This window comes from Chrysoperla carnea, chromosome X, assembly GCF_905475395.1.
Source record: "Chrysoperla carnea chromosome X, inChrCarn1.1, whole genome shotgun sequence".
NCBI lineage: Eukaryota > Metazoa > Arthropoda > Insecta > Neuroptera > Chrysopidae > Chrysoperla > Chrysoperla carnea.
Genome location: NC_058342.1, coordinates 11,156,950 through 11,177,246, shown reverse-complemented (window position 1 = coordinate 11,177,246; position 20,297 = coordinate 11,156,950). Strand labels below are relative to the sequence as shown.

The following is a 20,297-nucleotide window of genomic DNA, read 5'->3' as shown; positions in this document are numbered from 1 at the left end:
AATGATAACGTCGATCCAGCAATGACATTTAACCATTGCCCCATTTGCGCCAAACAGCAATGGGCCAGAAATTATTTAAACTAACGAACCATTGATGGCAAACAGGAATGGACCAGACATTATTCTAACTATCGGCCTATTTATGGCCAGCTGTTGTATACCGATTATTATTTATATTGTCGACCCGTTAATGGCTGATCGCTGGAATGATAATTATGGTTATAGTTAATTACTTACACTTTTTATCAATTTTTCTTTTATTATTTTTTAAAGTTTATAATATAGTAATAATAGACCTTTTTCTAATTTTTGTTTCTTCTTTTTAAATGAAAGTAAATATCTTGATTAACGGACAAATTTTTTACCCTGATTTTTTTTTTAGCCATAGGACAAACAATGAAAGTCATTAAAATTCAAATTGGCGAAAACGATCTGGAAATTCACGAAGTTTTACGAATGGCGGCTGTGAGGTCTATTAGTTAAAATGATATATATTCAAATATTGTTTTTACATAGTTTGCATTTTTATTTATTGAATAACTCGTTTATTTCAATTTTACACGAAAAATGATCGGAACCAAGGCTATTTAAAATTAAATTTTCTACATTTTTGGTTAATATCAATTTTTCCTAGGAAAGATAATTTTCGATTTAGACCTACTAAAAGGTGGTCGTGAATTCTTGTTTGTTGCATAACTCGCTTATTATTAATTTTACACGAAAAATGGTTATATTACAAGTTATTAGAAATTAAATTTTCTACAATTTTGGTTCAAATCAGTTTTTCCTAGGATCAATATTTTTCGATTTAGACCTAAAAATAGGTGGTCGTGAATTCTTGTTTGTTGCATAACTCACTTATTATCAATTTTACACAAAAAATGGATATTTTCCAAGTTATTTGAAATTAAATTTCGTACAATTTTCGTTCTTATCAATTTTTTCCTAGGATAGATATTTTTCGATTTAGACCCTAAAAAATGTTATCATGAATTTTAGTTTGTTGCATAGCTCGTTTATTTTTAATTTTACGCTAAAAATAGCTGTTACTAAAGTTGGTAGGAATTAAATTTCTTTTAATTTTTATTTCATCAATTTTTTTTAGGATCGACATTTTTTATTTAGATCTGAAAAAAGGTGGGATGAGTTTTTGTTTATTGAAGACCTCATTGTTTTTTAAAAATTCCGATGTTAGATTCATATTCATAATACCTTGGAATAAATTAATATGTTCATCTTCTAAATACGTTTTTAGATTTTTGACATCATCATATAAATTTTGTATTATTTTTAACATTTTTTTATTATCATTATCTAATGTTCTCTTTTTGTTGTATTTTTGAACTATTATTTGAATCAATTTTGATTACATCATTAATTTTAGTTTTATTATTAGGGGAGCGGAGGGTAATGCCGTACACCTAACTTTAAACGTGTATTTCTTCGAACCTACTTAATAGAATACAATGCTTTATGTATCAAGCCATCATAAATTTAGTCTAGTTTTATATAAATAATCCATAATTGCCAGTGTCCAATATGACAGTGTCAAAATCAAATTATTCTATAAAGTTATTAGTACGGAATTACCCGAGACTTGCGTCTAATTCCGTACATAATTTTAAGAACCTAAAAAGCCTAAAAAAAGGTATTTTTTCTCAAATAAAAAAAAAATTTTTGATTAACTGTGGGTAATCTTTTATTTATTCACAAAATACACAGATATAATCGTCCGCAGAATTTGCGCCACTACACAAAGCATGTGCCCATTTGTCACATGACACACATCTGTACCATAATTCTATATCCTTACCAAATTCATTACATATTACACACAATTCATGACTTCTCATATTTCTGATTCTAAATTTACTGCTTCTACTGGTGAAATAAGTTCATGTGATATCTCTGATTCTGCATTTTCTGATGCTTCTGGAGAAATAATTTCATGCAATGCTTCATTGCGGGTAATACCGTACAGTGTACGGAAATTCCCGAAACCGAATTCAAATTTCAAGAATGAGTATTTACCTAAAAAAAAATTCAAGAAAGGGATTCTTTGATCAAAATCTTATTATAAAGATATTAATAGTCCGAAATATAATAATTTCATTATAAAATTTAATAAAAATACCCATACAAAGTTTAGAAAGCGGCCCTAGATTGGGCCATTGATAGGCCAAGAATGTCGATAAATGGCTCAGCAATGGCAATTGTTACTGGCCGATAAACGGCTTATAGTCCAAATGATAACCTCGGTCCATTAATGATATTTTACTATGGGCCCATTCATGGCAAACAACAATGGGCCAGACATTATTTTAATTATCGCCTTACCAACGGTCAGCTGTTGTAAGCCAATTGTTTTAAATCGTTGGCCCTTCAATGGCTGATTGCAGTAATAATAATTATAATTAATTAATTTATATTACACTTAATATTTTTGTTAGAAATTCTTATAATTTTTATTAATTTTTCATAGGTTATAACACACTAATACATTTAGAGTTAGTTATTAATAATAATTATTATATGTTATACAGATGACGATCTTTCTTTTCGACCATGTTCCCGGTCTCCTTGTCCTGATAACCACCGCCCGACTTTTCCAGCAAAATTTTTACAGTCTTCGCAATCACCTAATTTTTCTTTTACTACATCTGCAATATAACAAAAAAATAATTTAATGAGTTAAAAAACACAATTATAAAAAAAGTTTTATTGAAGTATTAGTGTAAATATCATTTGTTATACCTTCCATACACTTAAATGTTTCGGTTGCGCTGAAGTTTTCCCACGCTTTTTATTTTTTTGCCAGTTCCAGAGTAGTGTTTTTCGATATTCTTCGTCATCAATGCAGATGCCATTTTACTGATACAACCCTTAGCCGTTTTTTCTCCAAAAATTTTTATCCGGAAAAACGTTAGCTAAAAATAATTATGATATTTAATCAATGCAAATTTAATTTCATAGTTAAAATAGTAATATAGAATAATATTTACCAATGCCTCTCTTCTCGATGATGTGTTTTTTAAATCAGCATGAAACTCTTGAAATTCCTCAAGATTTTTTAATGGCAGTTCTACATTTAACGTTTCGATCGCATTTGAAGCACTTTGTTGAGGATCTGTGGCTACTTTGTTGGCTATTAAAGTATTTTTTATCTCATCTACATATTTTTTCAGATCATACTGCAAGCTTTTCTTCTCATTAAGTAGAGAACGCTGAAGTAACGCAGTTTGTTCATTAATTTTAGAAGTTATAAACTCTTTTAAAGATTCTGTAAAAAAATCAATTTATTTAAATCAATTCGAATGCAGCAAATATAATTACAAATCAAATAAATATCAATTTACCTAAGTCAATTACTCCTCCTGTTTCTTCAGCAATCGGTCTTAATGGATTAGATGATATCACTTCTGTAAAATTAATTTATTACTTATGAAATTAAGTTTTTTCAAATCATTAAACATGTCTTGAACCTAGATTTTTTTAAAACAACTGAAAATACTTTACCACTATTTTTTTGTTTGCTTTTTTTTTTTTATTTTTTTTTTCTCAATCGAATCAGTTGAAGAATCTTCCTCGTGCATTGGTGATATTTCACCCATTTCTTCAAGAACACTTGATTGAGATATTACGGGTGGCTTTACAATGGTTCTGTTGGAATCATCATCAGTGCTTCTAATATCGATAGTTGTAAAGGCACGATTTAAACGCCTGTTTCCTTGCGAGTAGTTTTCTATTCAAGCATAATTATTAACCGAGCTTCATAATATGGTTCTAATCGAATCATTAATTATTCTTCTAATAAAATGATAAATATATAGTTACCTGCATAAGATATAATTTCCACTGGATATTTCAGCCAACTGTCTTTTGCATCCCGCAACTCTCGTACATACTTGTTAAGTTTGTGATAATCATCAGCAGGTGGGTAATACGAGTATAATTCTTCACCATCTTGTGTGATCCAGCTCGATGGTACCAAGTCAATTTGATTTGTGCCATCAGTATTTTTTGGTAAGAATCCCACAACAGCATAACGTTTATTCGTTGAATTATTCTCCATCTATATATATATATATATATATATATATATATATATATATATATATATATATATATATATATATATATATATACATAGATGGATAGATATATATATATATTTTATTCGTTGGATTATTCTCCATCTATATATATATATATATATATGTCGTGTCCCAAATATATTTTACTTCGATGATTAATTTCCAATCACTTTTGACCGAATTATAATGCTCGAGAACGACTTGGCAATCTTGTTAAAAAGATGAGGAGGATCGCCACTTAGTTTTTTCGAGAAACATAAGAAACGGAGCTCTAATTTAATCGTTAGTTCCGGTCGCGTTCGATTACTGTTTTTAACGTCGATAATTTATTTCGGTGTTTTGATTTAACTGTGCGTCGATTTATTTATAATTATTCTATTTAAAAACGACTGAAGGTTTTGTTGAAATAATGAATAATTTATTTTACACAATATTAAATCTTTAATTTATTAAAACAAAATTAAACCGATTATTAAAATTATACAATAAAAATACAATGACATAATTTGAACTTGACTGACAAAAATTTTATTAGAACTTTACGAAATTTTGAATAGAACTTTTCGCAATTTTTGTTAGAACTTGATTATAACTTTATTAGAACTTTACAATATTTTAATTAGAACTTTTCAAAATCTTAATTAGAACTCGATTATAACTTTATTAGAACTTTACAATATTTTAATTAGAACTTGATTAGAACTTTCTTAGAACTGAAAAAAAATGGTTTCGATTTACTTTATTTATACAAAAATTATATTGGTTATTTTTGCTTAAGTAATGAAATTCACACAAGAATAAAAAATAATTTTATAATATTTTTGCAAATTTGTGATTTTTTATTTCAACAGGATGTGCCATTTCCGGTACTCCACATATATATATATATATTGTCGTATCCCAGGAGTTGTTCCAGGAAACGGTTGAACCTTTTAATTAATTTTACTTGGTATTACCAAGGGCAGGGCTTGCTGTCACCAGGTTGATCCTTGTACGTAGATCCCAAAACGAACGGTTACTTTCAATCACAAGTAAATTATTATAATTTACTAAAGTCAAAACTTATTGTTGACTTATGCAGAATTCAGTTTATTACTTAAATCAATTTTTATATTGATTTTAATGTTATATGAAACTTCCTTCCTTTTTGCAATTTAACACTTGTTGACTTTTTTTGTATTGTAATTAAAAATATACCGGAGACTGTATTTAATTAATTATTTATTTATTAAATAATATTACAATTTGAATAAAAATACTAATCTGATTTACATTGGATTTTGTTTCTCAATTTATATTGAAGCAAAAAGCTTTAAATAACCCTTGATGGGGGTATCAGAAAATGAGAATATCAAAGTTAAATTAACAAGTTACGAGTTAAGAAGTGAATACGAGTTACGAAGTGAATAAGTGTGCTAAAGGGCCCACCCATACAGTTTTCCGGGATAATTGTACTATTTAGAGCCACCCTGATATTTAAACTGACAGGTCCAGAGGTTAAGATCAGAACTTGGAAGTGATGTTTAGCGTTCAAAGCAAAGGCTTCATTTCTTTACTTTCCAAAAGTTACCGTATGGATTTGAATTTCACATATACAAAACAAAATGTCAAAAAGGAAAGATTTAAACAATATCAAAGATAATACCTACCGTCAACTGGGGTAACTTTGGCCCAACTTTCCCAGTTTTTTGTGAAACAAACCAGTTTTTACCAATCTATTTGTGATGAAGATTGTGTTTTAAGTTTTTCCAGTTATTATTCGATTATGTGCCACAAATTTAAGCATTAGTATAAGTCCCTAATAATTTTCCTAACCTAGATAAAAAATTTTTAAAAATTGGGACAAAGTTACCTGGGATTGGGGTAACTTTGTCCCATCCATTAAAACCTTTGAAATTTAGTACCATATCATAAGTGGAGCAAAGTTACCCTATACAAGATTCTTTTCAAGTATTCAGTTTTCAAGTTTATTAGATTTTTACTTTTAAACTTTATGATTTGGACAAAAAAGTGGAAAAGGAAAACAAACTGCTAAGAAAACCACACTTTATTGTTACAAAACGAAGTAAAAATCACACTTTATTGTTACAAAAGGAAGTAAAAATATTTCAAGTTATTCCACGAAATTGTCTAGTTCTGGGACTGTGAACTGGTTCCTCTTTGATGCTATTTTAGGAGGATTTATTTTTTCCCAAACGTCATCCCAGTCATAGGCCATGCGGTCTTGCTTCTCAGGCCAGCGCCAGAATTTTATTTTCTTCTCCATGCACTCAACTACTGGGCCATGATCAAAAATGCTTACTATTTTGCCAGGGTACTTTTGACCATTGTAGATCACAATTACAAAGTTATCAACGGCAAAATCTTCTGCTTTCCATTTTTGTTTTTTTGTTTCAGCAGTAGGTTCGGCTTTCTTAGATTCTTCCTGAAGGTCTTCTAGGTCTGAAAATGATTCACTCACTCCATCTGACTCTAATACCATTTCCACATCGTCTTCATCCGAAGAAGAATTGTAAGTCTGTTTATGCTTCTTCTTGGGAACTTTTTCTTTCTCAGATTTTGACGAAGTCTGCTTTGACGAAGAGGGTTTATTGGTTGCTTCTAAGATACCGGTAGCTTCTTCTACATCCTTAACCGAAACACTCTTTCCTGCGGGCACTTGCAGCTTCTTCTTTCTCTTTTTGGGGCCATCTTTCGTCAAGTATTCAGCTCTCTTTTTCTCCAGTTGCTCAAGAAAGGCTTCTCCTATTACTGTGTTGTCAACCGGTTGGTTTTCTGGCAGCCTGTCTAGTAGTTTCTGTTTGTTAAAAGGATGGATTCCACACTTTTCAAATCCAGCCATCAGGTTTCTTTCTTGATTTTCTGCCAAACTAGCCATTAACTCTTTTAATAGAGTCGGAAATGCGTCCTTTGGAATGGTTGTGAACTTAGAGCCAGAAGCGGACTCTTTCCATTTGCTTAAGATTGCTCGCCATGACTTTTTCATGGGGGAAAAGAAGGCCACATCTAGAGGTTGTGTAAGATGGGTGGAGTTCGGTGGTAAGCAGACAAATTTAACATTGTTTTCTTCACAAAGCCTAAGTACGTTTAAACTAATGTGTGAAGACAAGTTATCCCCGATAATAACTTTTGGCCCATTTTGAGTTCTCACATGAGGTAAGAACAACGACTCAAACCAATCTTCGAAACATATAGCGTCAAACCAGCCACTTTTAGAACGATTATAACGAGCCCCTGCTGGTCCATTCTCAGTCCAAGTTGTCCACATGTTATCTGCCTTGTACACTACATAGGGGGGGAGAAGAGTCCCTGCAGCATTTCCAGAAAACATGAGAGAGGTTGCACTTTTACTATGATTGCATATGTTTTCCACATATTTAGCTCCCCTCTTACAAATTACCTTTTTGTTTCCAGGGTCATCTGAAAGATTTGTTTCATCGTAGTTCCAAATATGAGTGGCAGGAACGTTTTCGATAACTTCTTTCAGGTTTTCCATGTAATTTTCAATATCTTTAGCACCAACTTCAGCTCTTACTTTTTTTATGTTAGAGCTGAGACGACTTGTCAGCTTCTCATGCCTTTTCAAAAACGATTTGGTCCATTCGTAGCCAGGGAGGTTGTTTTGAAACCTATCTATCTTGACACCTTTCTTATCTAAATAGCATTTTACTGCATATCTGAAATCAGTCTCAACAACTGGAAATCCATAGTCAGATAGTGTTATCAAGTGCTTTTCAAAAGCCAGCTCTTCTTCATCGCTAAATGTTCTTGCTCGACCAACTGTATTCATATGCCTGCCTTTCAATTTATTCTTAATTGTAGAACGAGGAATGCCATACCTTGTTTCTGCAGCTCTTTGTGTTAACTCACCTGATCGTATGGCCTCAAGACATTCATCCAATATTTCTGGTTTGTAGTTACCGTAATTTCTAGTCCCTAGTGGTTTTATCCGGTTTCTTGGCATTTTCCCTGCAACAAAACACACAATTGTTATTATATACAGTTTAACAGGGATATACTGCAATGATTTAGCATCTTAAATGGATAAATAACAGCAAAAAAATTTTGGGCCATGTTGGGCCAAAGTTACCCTAAATCTGGGACAAAGTTAGACCAACCTACAAAACTCATCTCAGTTTGTAAACTATAAACATAAACAAATAGTTGTATTGATATTAAGTTAAACAAAGGATTACAGTAAAAGAAAATTCACTTACCAGCTCTCAACAGCTTAAAAATAAGCTTGAGGAAACAAAAGTTGGAAGACAACAAAATCCAGCACTTTGACAACACCAAGATGGAGCAGCACTGCATTGGTGGTGAAACGTGTAACTATACCCAGGTTGGCTCAGAAGTCTGGCCAGTGTTGCTATCTATCGGGAAATGCTAGAACTTAGTGAGTAAATCAACCTAGATGTCAAAATACAGAACATTTAAACTTTTTCTAGTTTTGGGCCAAAGTTAACCTCAAAGGGCCAATGTTACCCCAACTGACCCGTCAACTGGGGTAACTTTGGCCCAACTTTCCCAGTTTTTTGTGAAACAAACCAGTTTTTACCAATCTATTTGTGATGAAGATTGTGTTTTAAGTTTTTCCAGTTATTATTCGATTATGTGCCACAAATTTAAGCATTAGTATAAGTCCCTAATAATTTTCCTAACCTAGATAAAAAATTTTTAAAAATTGGGACAAAGTTACCTGGGATTGGGGTAACTTTGTCCCATCCATTAAAACCTTTGAAATTTAGTACCATATCATAAGTGGAGCAAAGTTACCCTATACAAGATTCTTTTCAAGTATTCAGTTTTCAAGTTTATTAGATTTTTACTTTTAAACTTTATGATTTGGACAAAAAAGTGGAAAAGGAAAACAAACTGCTAAGAAAACCACACTTTATTGTTACAAAACGAAGTAAAAATCACACTTTATTGTTACAAAAGGAAGTAAAAATATTTCAAGTTATTCCACGAAATTGTCTAGTTCTGGGACTGTGAACTGGTTCCTCTTTGATGCTATTTTAGGAGGATTTATTTTTTCCCAAACGTCATCCCAGTCATAGGCCATGCGGTCTTGCTTCTCAGGCCAGCGCCAGAATTTTATTTTCTTCTCCATGCACTCAACTACTGGGCCATGATCAAAAATGCTTACTATTTTGCCAGGGTACTTTTGACCATTGTAGATCACAATTACAAAGTTATCAACGGCAAAATCTTCTGCTTTCCATTTTTGTTTTTTTGTTTCAGCAGTAGGTTCGGCTTTCTTAGATTCTTCCTGAAGGTCTTCTAGGTCTGAAAATGATTCACTCACTCCATCTGACTCTAATACCATTTCCACATCGTCTTCATCCGAAGAAGAATTGTAAGTCTGTTTATGCTTCTTCTTGGGAACTTTTTCTTTCTCAGATTTTGACGAAGTCTGCTTTGACGAAGAGGGTTTATTGGTTGCTTCTAAGATACCGGTAGCTTCTTCTACATCCTTAACCGAAACACTCTTTCCTGCGGGCACTTGCAGCTTCTTCTTTCTCTTTTTGGGGCCATCTTTCGTCAAGTATTCAGCTCTCTTTTTCTCCAGTTGCTCAAGAAAGGCTTCTCCTATTACTGTGTTGTCAACCGGTTGGTTTTCTGGCAGCCTGTCTAGTAGTTTCTGTTTGTTAAAAGGATGGATTCCACACTTTTCAAATCCAGCCATCAGGTTTCTTTCTTGATTTTCTGCCAAACTAGCCATTAACTCTTTTAATAGAGTCGGAAATGCGTCCTTTGGAATGGTTGTGAACTTAGAGCCAGAAGCGGACTCTTTCCATTTGCTTAAGATTGCTCGCCATGACTTTTTCATGGGGGAAAAGAAGGCCACATCTAGAGGTTGTGTAAGATGGGTGGAGTTCGGTGGTAAGCAGACAAATTTAACATTGTTTTCTTCACAAAGCCTAAGTACGTTTAAACTAATGTGTGAAGACAAGTTATCCCCGATAATAACTTTTGGCCCATTTTGAGTTCTCACATGAGGTAAGAACAACGACTCAAACCAATCTTCGAAACATATAGCGTCAAACCAGCCACTTTTAGAACGATTATAACGAGCCCCTGCTGGTCCATTCTCAGTCCAAGTTGTCCACATGTTATCTGCCTTGTACACTACATAGGGGGGGAGAAGAGTCCCTGCAGCATTTCCAGAAAACATGAGAGAGGTTGCACTTTTACTATGATTGCATATGTTTTCCACATATTTAGCTCCCCTCTTACAAATTACCTTTTTGTTTCCAGGGTCATCTGAAAGATTTGTTTCATCGTAGTTCCAAATATGAGTGGCAGGAACGTTTTCGATAACTTCTTTCAGGTTTTCCATGTAATTTTCAATATCTTTAGCACCAACTTCAGCTCTTACTTTTTTTATGTTAGAGCTGAGACGACTTGTCAGCTTCTCATGCCTTTTCAAAAACGATTTGGTCCATTCGTAGCCAGGGAGGTTGTTTTGAAACCTATCTATCTTGACACCTTTCTTATCTAAATAGCATTTTACTGCATATCTGAAATCAGTCTCAACAACTGGAAATCCATAGTCAGATAGTGTTATCAAGTGCTTTTCAAAAGCCAGCTCTTCTTCATCGCTAAATGTTCTTGCTCGACCAACTGTATTCATATGCCTGCCTTTCAATTTATTCTTAATTGTAGAACGAGGAATGCCATACCTTGTTTCTGCAGCTCTTTGTGTTAACTCACCTGATCGTATGGCCTCAAGACATTCATCCAATATTTCTGGTTTGTAGTTACCGTAATTTCTAGTCCCTAGTGGTTTTATCCGGTTTCTTGGCATTTTCCCTGCAACAAAACACACAATTGTTATTATATACAGTTTAACAGGGATATACTGCAATGATTTAGCATCTTAAATGGATAAATAACAGCAAAAAAATTTTGGGCCATGTTGGGCCAAAGTTACCCTAAATCTGGGACAAAGTTAGACCAACCTACAAAACTCATCTCAGTTTGTAAACTATAAACATAAACAAATAGTTGTATTGATATTAAGTTAAACAAAGGATTACAGTAAAAGAAAATTCACTTACCAGCTCTCAACAGCTTAAAAATAAGCTTGAGGAAACAAAAGTTGGAAGACAACAAAATCCAGCACTTTGACAACACCAAGATGGAGCAGCACTGCATTGGTGGTGAAACGTGTAACTATACCCAGGTTGGCTCAGAAGTCTGGCCAGTGTTGCTATCTATCGGGAAATGCTAGAACTTAGTGAGTAAATCAACCTAGATGTCAAAATACAGAACATTTAAACTTTTTCTAGTTTTGGGCCAAAGTTAACCTCAAAGGGCCAATGTTACCCCAACTGACCCTATATAAACTTGAAAGATATTTTATGTAAATCATAATCAATAATAGAAATTTACAACGTATACAAAATTTAATACATCAAGAGTTTACTGAATAACAAAATACAAGTATTTAATAAATACACAAATTCAAATGTGCTTTATGAATAACGATTAACAATTCTAAGTCATTTTTAAACTAGAAACCTTAAATAAACTTATATCAAAGTTTAAACGGATGCATAATATATTGAAATGAAAACATTTCAAACTATCTCCAAAAACCCAATATTTATAATAAATCAACACATACCAGATCTTTAATAAAAATTTCACTGTTTGCTCACATATTATTTTAAGTATGCCGCATGCAAATAATTTAAATTGTATTGGATCTAGGATCCATTCTTGTTAATATTTCTTTTCAACCATCCTGTCAGAGATCCCAAAGAGAAGAGAGTTCATAATCATACTCCAACCAGTAGGTTAGTAAAATTCCTCCGCGTAGCGACCAACTGCGCATAAGAAAGTAGATCTATAAATTTATGTAATATGTTTGTTCGTAATTTATGTACTCTAACCGACATAAATTACGGAACAATATAATTATTATTGCTTATTCAGCAATATGTCGCCATGATCTATTGATCATGCTCTGTAAGAAATAATTTGGGAAATATAGGATAATTCAGGATACTACATCCTTCCCCCCTTAATAAAAGATTGATTAGGTTTTGTTGAATGAAATCGATCTTTGTTTTTGTCTGGCTTCGCTGCTAGTGATGCTGCGGGTTATTCGTCTGGATGGTATGTAATCGGAACTGTAAGATGTTGATGGCGTTGTATTTGCAATTATTATTCTTCCTTCTTCTTCTGAAGTAGAATCGTTGAGATATTTTACAGCGTCAATGTTTGCTGAGGGATGAATTTGATTTTTAACAGCATTTCCATCTCCAAAACAACAGTTGATAAATTTTAATTTAGTACCAGTACCATTGTCGTTATTTGGACGTTTTCGTTTAAAGCATCGAAAACATTTTCCGATGAAGAACCATAGAAGTTGGAATAGTTTGAATTTATAAATTAAATACATGCCCATGAGTGATACAAATGATGACAACAGTATTTTTGCATGATGTAATATTGAGTCTTCATGTTGTATAAAGAACGGTTTATTTAATTGCTGTTGTAGCTGTTCGTCAAATTGATTGAGTCTATGTTGTGCATACTTTAATTCTGAGAGGTCCACATGAGTTATTTTGATTGGTTCCAATTTTATTAAATGTAAAGTGGTTTTATTGATGTCTTTCTTTACACAACAATCATCTTCAGTGATGTCGATTTTCGGTATGAACAGTTTCAGCGTATGATTGAATAATGATAACTGCGGTTCCATAGTATAGAAATTCGAATGAGCTTTGCAGATGCCATTAATTGTTAAAATTCCAGTATTTTGTAGGATGATATCGTCGTCTTCGTCGTTCATGCAAAGTATGGTACATTGTGTTGGATTTGTTAAAATGAACAACCTCTGATTGTTTGAAATTGGTTGCCAAATTTCGGTGGTAGCGTGTAACGTATTTGTTTGACATGTTGGTGGTATTTCTTTTGTGGTGACACTGAAATATAGAGATACTGGAACGCTCTCTAGCTCGCTAGGAGCGAGGAGACAGAGAAAGGAAATGACGGGTATACATGTCTTTCTCGTACAGTCTGGTTTAAAAGTGACTGACTATAAAGTTGTATGTTGTATGTATCGTACAGATATGTGACAGATGAGAAATAATTCAAGTTCAGATACAACGCAATTTTACGTTTTTTTTTGCATCTGTAATGAAAATAAACTTGGGCAGGGGGTTATGATATAAGAAATTGTAAGATATAAAACTATATTTGATTAAGTGTTGTAGACGGTGAAAATGATTACTAATTAATTAATACAAAATACAATCAAAATACAAAAATTTATATTTAAACTTATTAGGTAAAGAAAATTAACTGATAATGTCTCTGAAGGAGCTTACTTAGTTAAATAACTTATGTTTATTAGCTACCACTTCCGTAGGGCTTGATATATTGGATGTGCGACTTTTTAACATTTTCCGAGCCGATTTCTTGAAGTTCCACAGAAACTGGTGTTGTGAATCTAACGATTTTATAAGGACCACTGTATTTATCCATGAATTTCTTATCCCGTTCCGTTGTAGATGTCAAGGCATGATTCTTCAACATAACTAATTGGTTTAATTTAAACTTGGATGCGTAATCGAGGGTTGGCTTTGATTTTTTTTACAAAATACTCTTTAAGGTTTTTTCTTACAAAATTTAAGTCTGGCTTTTCGTCACATAAATCAATATTGAGTGCGAGATCCATTGAAGTGTACAATTCTCTGCCAAAAAACACAACCGCCGGCGTACATTGAATCGTGTTGTGGAATGTACGATTATAATTATATACGACGTATGGAAGCATATTACTCCACATTTTATGTTGTAGGCCATACTCCTTCATTATAGCTGTTAAATTCGTTTTAATATTTTGGTTATTACGTTCACTCATATTGCTTTTGGGATTATAATTTGATGTAAAAATTGCTTTTACTCCATGAGCCATTAAAAAATCTGCAAGCTTCTGTGCTCTAAAAGCCGATCCGTTGTCGGATGTTAATAACTTAGGAAAACCATATTGTAAGAAAATTTCTCTTAAGACAGCGGTAGTAACATCCGCAGTTGATCTTCGTGTAGCTTTTGCTACGACATATTTGGAAAATCCATCAACAACCACTAAAATAAAACGGGAAGAATCAGTAGATGTAATTAGGGGACCAATATAGTCTATATACAAATGGGACCACACTTCATTTGGAGGTATTAAGGCCAGATTTGGAGCACTATTTAAGTTCGACGATTTTGAAGACGCACATACCCTACACTCACTCACAAAAGTTTTTACAGTTTTAAACAATTCAGGAGACCAAAATCTTTTTGCGATGTCCCGGTAGGTTTTTAACGTACCATGGTGCATAGTAGAGTGAAAATATTCCAGAACAAAACTCAACATGGTATTCGGTAACACGATTCTTTTGTTACGATTTTTTCCGACGAAACGACAAAGTAAACCATCACGAATAAAGAAGTTTTTAACATTTTTGCCTGACTTTATGTCAGCGTAAACGGAACTACAATATTCTGAAAGCCTTTGAGCTTCACGTACTGATAAATACCCTTGCGGAGTAGAATGAACTAACGTATTCAATAAAGCCACTGGGTCAGATTCTGAAATACTTTCCTCTTTAACATTTTTATCATTAACATCAAACAAGCGTGACAGAGCGTCACTCACAAAATTGTCTTGTCCGCGAACGTGAATCGGGGTAAAGTTAAAACGCGACATCTGGAGAATCCAGCGCGAAAGTTTATTGAAAGCTTGTGGTTGCTTGAAAATCCAAATTAATGACCTTGCGTCAGTTTCAAGGACGAATTCTCTCTCCAAAAGATAATCTTTGAAATGAGCTAAAGATTTTACGACTGCCAACAATTCAAGTTCATGAGCACAATATCTAAACTCAGCGTTTTGGAGTCTTCTAGAAAAAAATTCTATGGGATGCCTGCCATCGTCAAAATCTTGGCTTAATGTGCCAGCAATACCTTTGGAACTAGCGTCCGTGGTCAAAATAAACTTTCTTTTAAAGTCAGGAAATCTTAATAATGGGGGCGAAATTAATGCCTTTTTTAACTTTTCAAAGGATTCATAATGTACAGATTCTATAATGAATTTTGCGTTTTTCTTTTTAAGAGCGTTCAAGGGTGCGACTATTGTACTAAAATTTGGGATAAATTTTGAGTAGAAGGCAAACATACCAATAAATTTTTGTAAATCTTTTAGCTTTCTAGGAAATGATAAATTTATAATCGCTGCACATTTATCCGGATCGGGAACTCGACCTTGATTTGAAACGACATGGCCCAAAAGTTTTAAACGAGTCATACACAGCTTAACCTTATCCGGGTTCACTGTTAAGTTCAATTCTTTGAACTTTGACAAAACTCTATTAATTTGAGATAAATGTTGATAAATTGCTCTTTTCTAAACTGAGCGAATTCTCTGACTAGGTATCTATTTAAACCTTGAGCGGAATTTACTAAACCAAAAGGCAACACTGAAAAGGCATACTGACCCACCTAATGATTGCTGTAATATGGCGCGAGTCCTGGCTTAACGGAATTTGGTAAAACGATTGATTTAAATCAAATATAGAAAAGTACTTTGTGGATCCTAGACTATTAAAGATTGTGTTCATTTTACATGCACTAAACGGATCAAACTGAATTTTGGTATTTAAAAAACGATAATCTGCGCATAACCTAACACCACCCGACTGCTTAGCTACGAAAAACACTGGTGAGGCCTATGGACTCTGACACGGGAATAATATACCCGATTCTACTAATTCATTAATATGTTCTTCTAATAAAGGTAGCTTGTCCGGAGGCAAATAGTATGGACCCTTCCTGACGGGTTCAAAATCTTTTAGGATAATTTTGTACTCATAATTTCTAGCTCGTCCGGGAGTTTTGGTAAGTACCATAGGATAACTACTTATAATATTTTTAAGCCGCTTTCTTTGTAACTCGTTTAATTCAGTCTTAAATTCCGTAATGACCGCGATTGAGTTTTGAAGAAACTTTTGTTTTTCGAAAGGAATGGATACCGCAAGATTAAATGAGAATTTGACCCGTGAAATTGAAAAATCTAACAAAATACCGCATGTAGACCGTGTATTGGACCCAATAATTACGTCGTATGGTAAAAATTCGGTAATAAAGAATTTAGCAGTCCATGAATACGAATCTAATTTAAAATGTAAAAGACAAAATTTGTTCAGCTTTAAAGATAAAGCACCAGGCAAATACGCTTCGATTTCAGCTACTTGAATTTTTATTCTACGGGGATCAAAAATATTTTGAAGACATCTTGCAGTGATTAAATTTAAAGTGCTACCTGAATCGAGCAACGTGAGAATTGGATAATTGTAAAATGAGAGATAGACCAACGGAAGTTTTGTTTGAACATGTCGAGGTTCAGTAATTAGTTTTTTGGATTCGGTGTATTGGAGCTGGCAAAAGAAACATCGCGATTCAAGGGCTCACGATTCTGATTTGCGACGGAAGAATTCTGGTTAGATACCCTAGAATTCGAAAAACGCGAATTATTATACCTTCTTCTACGGCATTCTGAAATATGATGACCTCTAAATTTACAGTAGCTACAAGTGAGTACCCGACGATTACTTGAATATGCATTATTAGAATTATGATTACAATTAGCATATGAATTGGATTTATTGATACCTGAAGTCGAAAATTGTGAGTTACCTTGATCGCAAGAATAACCGTTGCCAGATTTACAGACCGAATTTGCGTTTGAAGTATGGGCCGAAACCATGTTCGGAACCCTATTTGGGCGATTATGTCCCTTTAAGGTGCAGCATTCAAAACTACACATAGCCTGAGGGGCGTTACCGTCGAGAACCGAATTTCTGTTCGGAGACGAATATGAATTTAAATTAGTAAAGGTGCATTCATGAGAATTACACGTGGCCGGTTGGGCATGTAAAGCAGACGAATCTGTAGTCGACCGTAATAAAGCTTCGACCTTTGGCACACCATTCGATTCAAACTGGGTGTGACCTAACGGATTAGAGACGGACGGACTTAAACTTGGCTGCTCAGAATTTTGAGACAAATCTCTGACGCGAGATTGAATTTCTTCAACCTTAACGCAGAGTTTCTCTAACTCATCATAGCTATTAGGTTGAGGGTACAGCTTTAAGAGATCAAAGGTTGAATGATTCAAATGTGAAAATATGATTTCAATAACTTCAACGGGACTAAGCTTAGGACAGAGAATCCTTGAGTACCTCCGAATATCGGAAGCGAAAGTAAAAAACTTTTCGTTTACACTCTGTTTTCTACGAATATTTTTCTCCACCAATTGGTGAAGCTCAGATGAGGACAACAACGCCAAAAGTCTCTGCTTAATAACGACCCACGACAAATCTTGTATGATAAATGAAGCCCATAGTTGTCTAGAGTCAGGCGACATTTTTGAGGTAAGAAACTTTAAAATCATATCTTGTTTAAGAACATTTAATGTCATTAAATCCTCGACTTCCATACAGAAATCTACTATGGAAGTAGAAATAAGAATATTTAATACTGGCACGCGAGTAGATAAGTCACGAATTAAAGAATTTTCGAGGTTAGAAGAACAACTATGTTTAATACTCATCTTAGAAACATTGCTGGTTTGTTGTGATACATTTTCTGTCAGCTGGTTTACGCAATCCACTAGAGTGTTTAACTTTTGAGTAACCAATAATAATGTTGCTGCTGTGACAGATCTCCGTGTTTCTCCATCGATACTAACATTTGCTGATTCCGGCATCTTGATTCACTTTGGTTGACTTATCTAACGAATTTTTTTATGTACTATTCTCCACCCATGCAATTTTTTCTCATAAAAAAAAAAAATAAACAAAGCGTTAAGTAAAAGCAAAATAAACTCAAAACATATATATATAGCAAATTATTAAAGAAAATCTACACGAGACAACGTTGCACCCACTGATGCATATTTATTTCTGCTTGCTACCAAATGTAATGAAAATAAACTTGGGCAGGGGGTTATGATATAAGAAATTGTAAGATATAAAACTATATTTGATTAAGTGTTGTAGACGGTGAAAATGATTACTAATTAATTAATTAATCAGAGTTTGAGTGACATTATAAGCGAGTACCAGATGTTAAAACGGGCCCAAAGCAGGGTATTGAGTAATAGAACTCAAAACCATCCCCAGAGGATTTATTCGCTGATCTAATTCCTTGTCAAGGAACCCCAATATGCATCAATGTAGGCCAACCTCAACATCGCCAACATCTGAAAAAGGTATCATAAAGTACCACTAATTTTGATCGATAACAATTTATTAACAACATCGAAACGTGTATAATAATGAAGCATTAACAATTTTAACACGAACTTAAAGTACAAAGTTATAATCAACTACTCTAATAACATAATCTTCAAAACTATTTAAATAAAATTCAACAAAATGAATTCCACTCAAAATGTTGCGTTTACTATAATTTAGAGACAATCTCAACCAAATATTAAACCTTAACAATCTAATAAAATATATATATCGACATAAAGTTTATCACAAAATCTAGAGTGTATAATAGTGAAACGTTCGACACGTTTAACATTAGCTTAAAAATAACGACGTTATAATGAACTACGATACTAACATAATTTTCCAAAACTATCCAAAAAAAACTTAACAAATGAGTTCGACGTGACGTATTACATTTACTGTAAATTAATCGCAACCTTAACCAAAAATTAAACTTTAGGAATTTACTAAAATATATATATCGACCTAAAATCTATTAACAAAATCTAGAGCGTATAATAATGAAACGTTTAATACGTTTTACATAAACTTAAAATAAAAGCGTTATAATAAACTGCGCTACAAACACACGTTTTCAAAACTGTTTTAATAAACTCCACTAATGGGTCTGACTCGACATGTTACGTTTACTGTAAGTTACGACAATATTAACCATATATTAAACTTTAACAATTTACTAAAAAAATATATATCGGCCTAAATTTATTAACAAAATCTAGAGTGTATAATAACGAAACGATTAACACGTTTGTCGTTGCAAAACCGTGACATAAACATACAAAACATCATTAAATGAAACGTGTTAGATTTTTCTTGAAAATGTTTTTAAGTAATTATTACAAATAATTTAAGCGTCTTTTCACGCTGTGAATCTAAAAACAACAATTTCGCAACATCCTTGGACCGATGGATACGTATGTATCGACTTAAAAATTATTTAATTTTACCTCGACATAGCGTGGATTGATCGATAAACAATGCAAGCACAGCCAAATTAAAGAAAAGATTTACAGTACCTTCAAGACATCGTATTCATATTCATTTTACCGTACGTTTTACCACAGTATATAAAATCCATTTATTTTATTTTTTTAACACACAAAACCACGTTGTGATCTGCTAGGCCATATTGTATTATCCCCCTAGCATGTCAGTGATATGTTCGCTGAGGCGGTCCACCAGAGAAGAGCGAGCCGTATCTCATTTTTTAACTATCTAACGAAATTTTTCTCCCCACTACATTTATTAAAAAAAACAAAAAACCCTAACATTTTTGACGTTTAACTGACCAATAGATATATGAAGGCTAGTGTTAACCACAAAATGGTTGAATATAAAGACAACTTCACACTAATGAACGGTTACATCGTAACACATCTGATATTTTGTTATTATAAAACGGTAATGAAAAATGTGAGCAATGAAATGATAATTTTTAATGTATACTTCATAAATAAAATTTATTTGATACACTTTATAACGGAATTAAAAATCATGATAAAATATAACATATACTTATAACTTATGTTTAAAATAGTAACTTATGTTTAAACTAATACATTAAACATAACTTTGGTCAAAAGTTAAAATTAAAATTCTTATGTTTAGAATAGTAACTTATGTTTAAACTAATACATTAAACATTGCTTTGTAAAATAACTTTGGTCAGTTTTTGGCGCAAAGCTGCTTTTTCACCTAAGTATTCTAAAGTTTTTGCTTTCGAATAAGCATTCAAACGAATTTTCATATACTTCGCAGACAAAAACTTTATTATTTTTATTTCGTGTCTTTCTTCGCAAACATTGATGGTTTCAGTTACTGGGTGTGAAGGAGTAAATTTTTCAGCAATGAGTGGCATAAATTTTCGCAAAACGATTGATTGAATTCTTTGTCTCAAATTAAT

At 33.0% G+C, this 20,297-nt stretch overlaps 1 protein-coding gene across 3 annotated transcripts; it reads right to left on the bottom strand.

The window, feature by feature from the left end:
* Positions 1–303: 303 nt before the first annotated feature.
* Positions 304–11,396, bottom strand: LOC123302341 (MFS-type transporter clz9-like). Of its 3 annotated transcripts, XM_044885232.1 has the most exons (4): positions 10,342–10,974; positions 8,312–10,250; positions 5,744–8,063; positions 304–315 (listed from the first exon to the last, which is right to left on the bottom strand). In XM_044885232.1, exons 2-3 carry the CDS (start codon positions 8,406–8,408, stop codon positions 6,208–6,210), a joined length of 1,953 nt encoding a protein of 650 aa, XP_044741167.1. In that variant the 5' UTR covers positions 8,409–10,250; positions 10,342–10,974; the 3' UTR covers positions 304–315; positions 5,744–6,207. The 3 variants fall into 3 exon arrangements, with proteins under 3 accessions (XP_044741167.1, XP_044741169.1, XP_044741168.1); XM_044885234.1 differs by having other exon boundaries at positions 8,312–10,974; XM_044885233.1 differs by lacking the exons at positions 304–315; positions 5,744–8,063 and adding an exon at positions 11,159–11,396 and having other exon boundaries at positions 8,298–10,910.
* Positions 11,397–20,297: the final 8,901 nt, after the last annotated feature.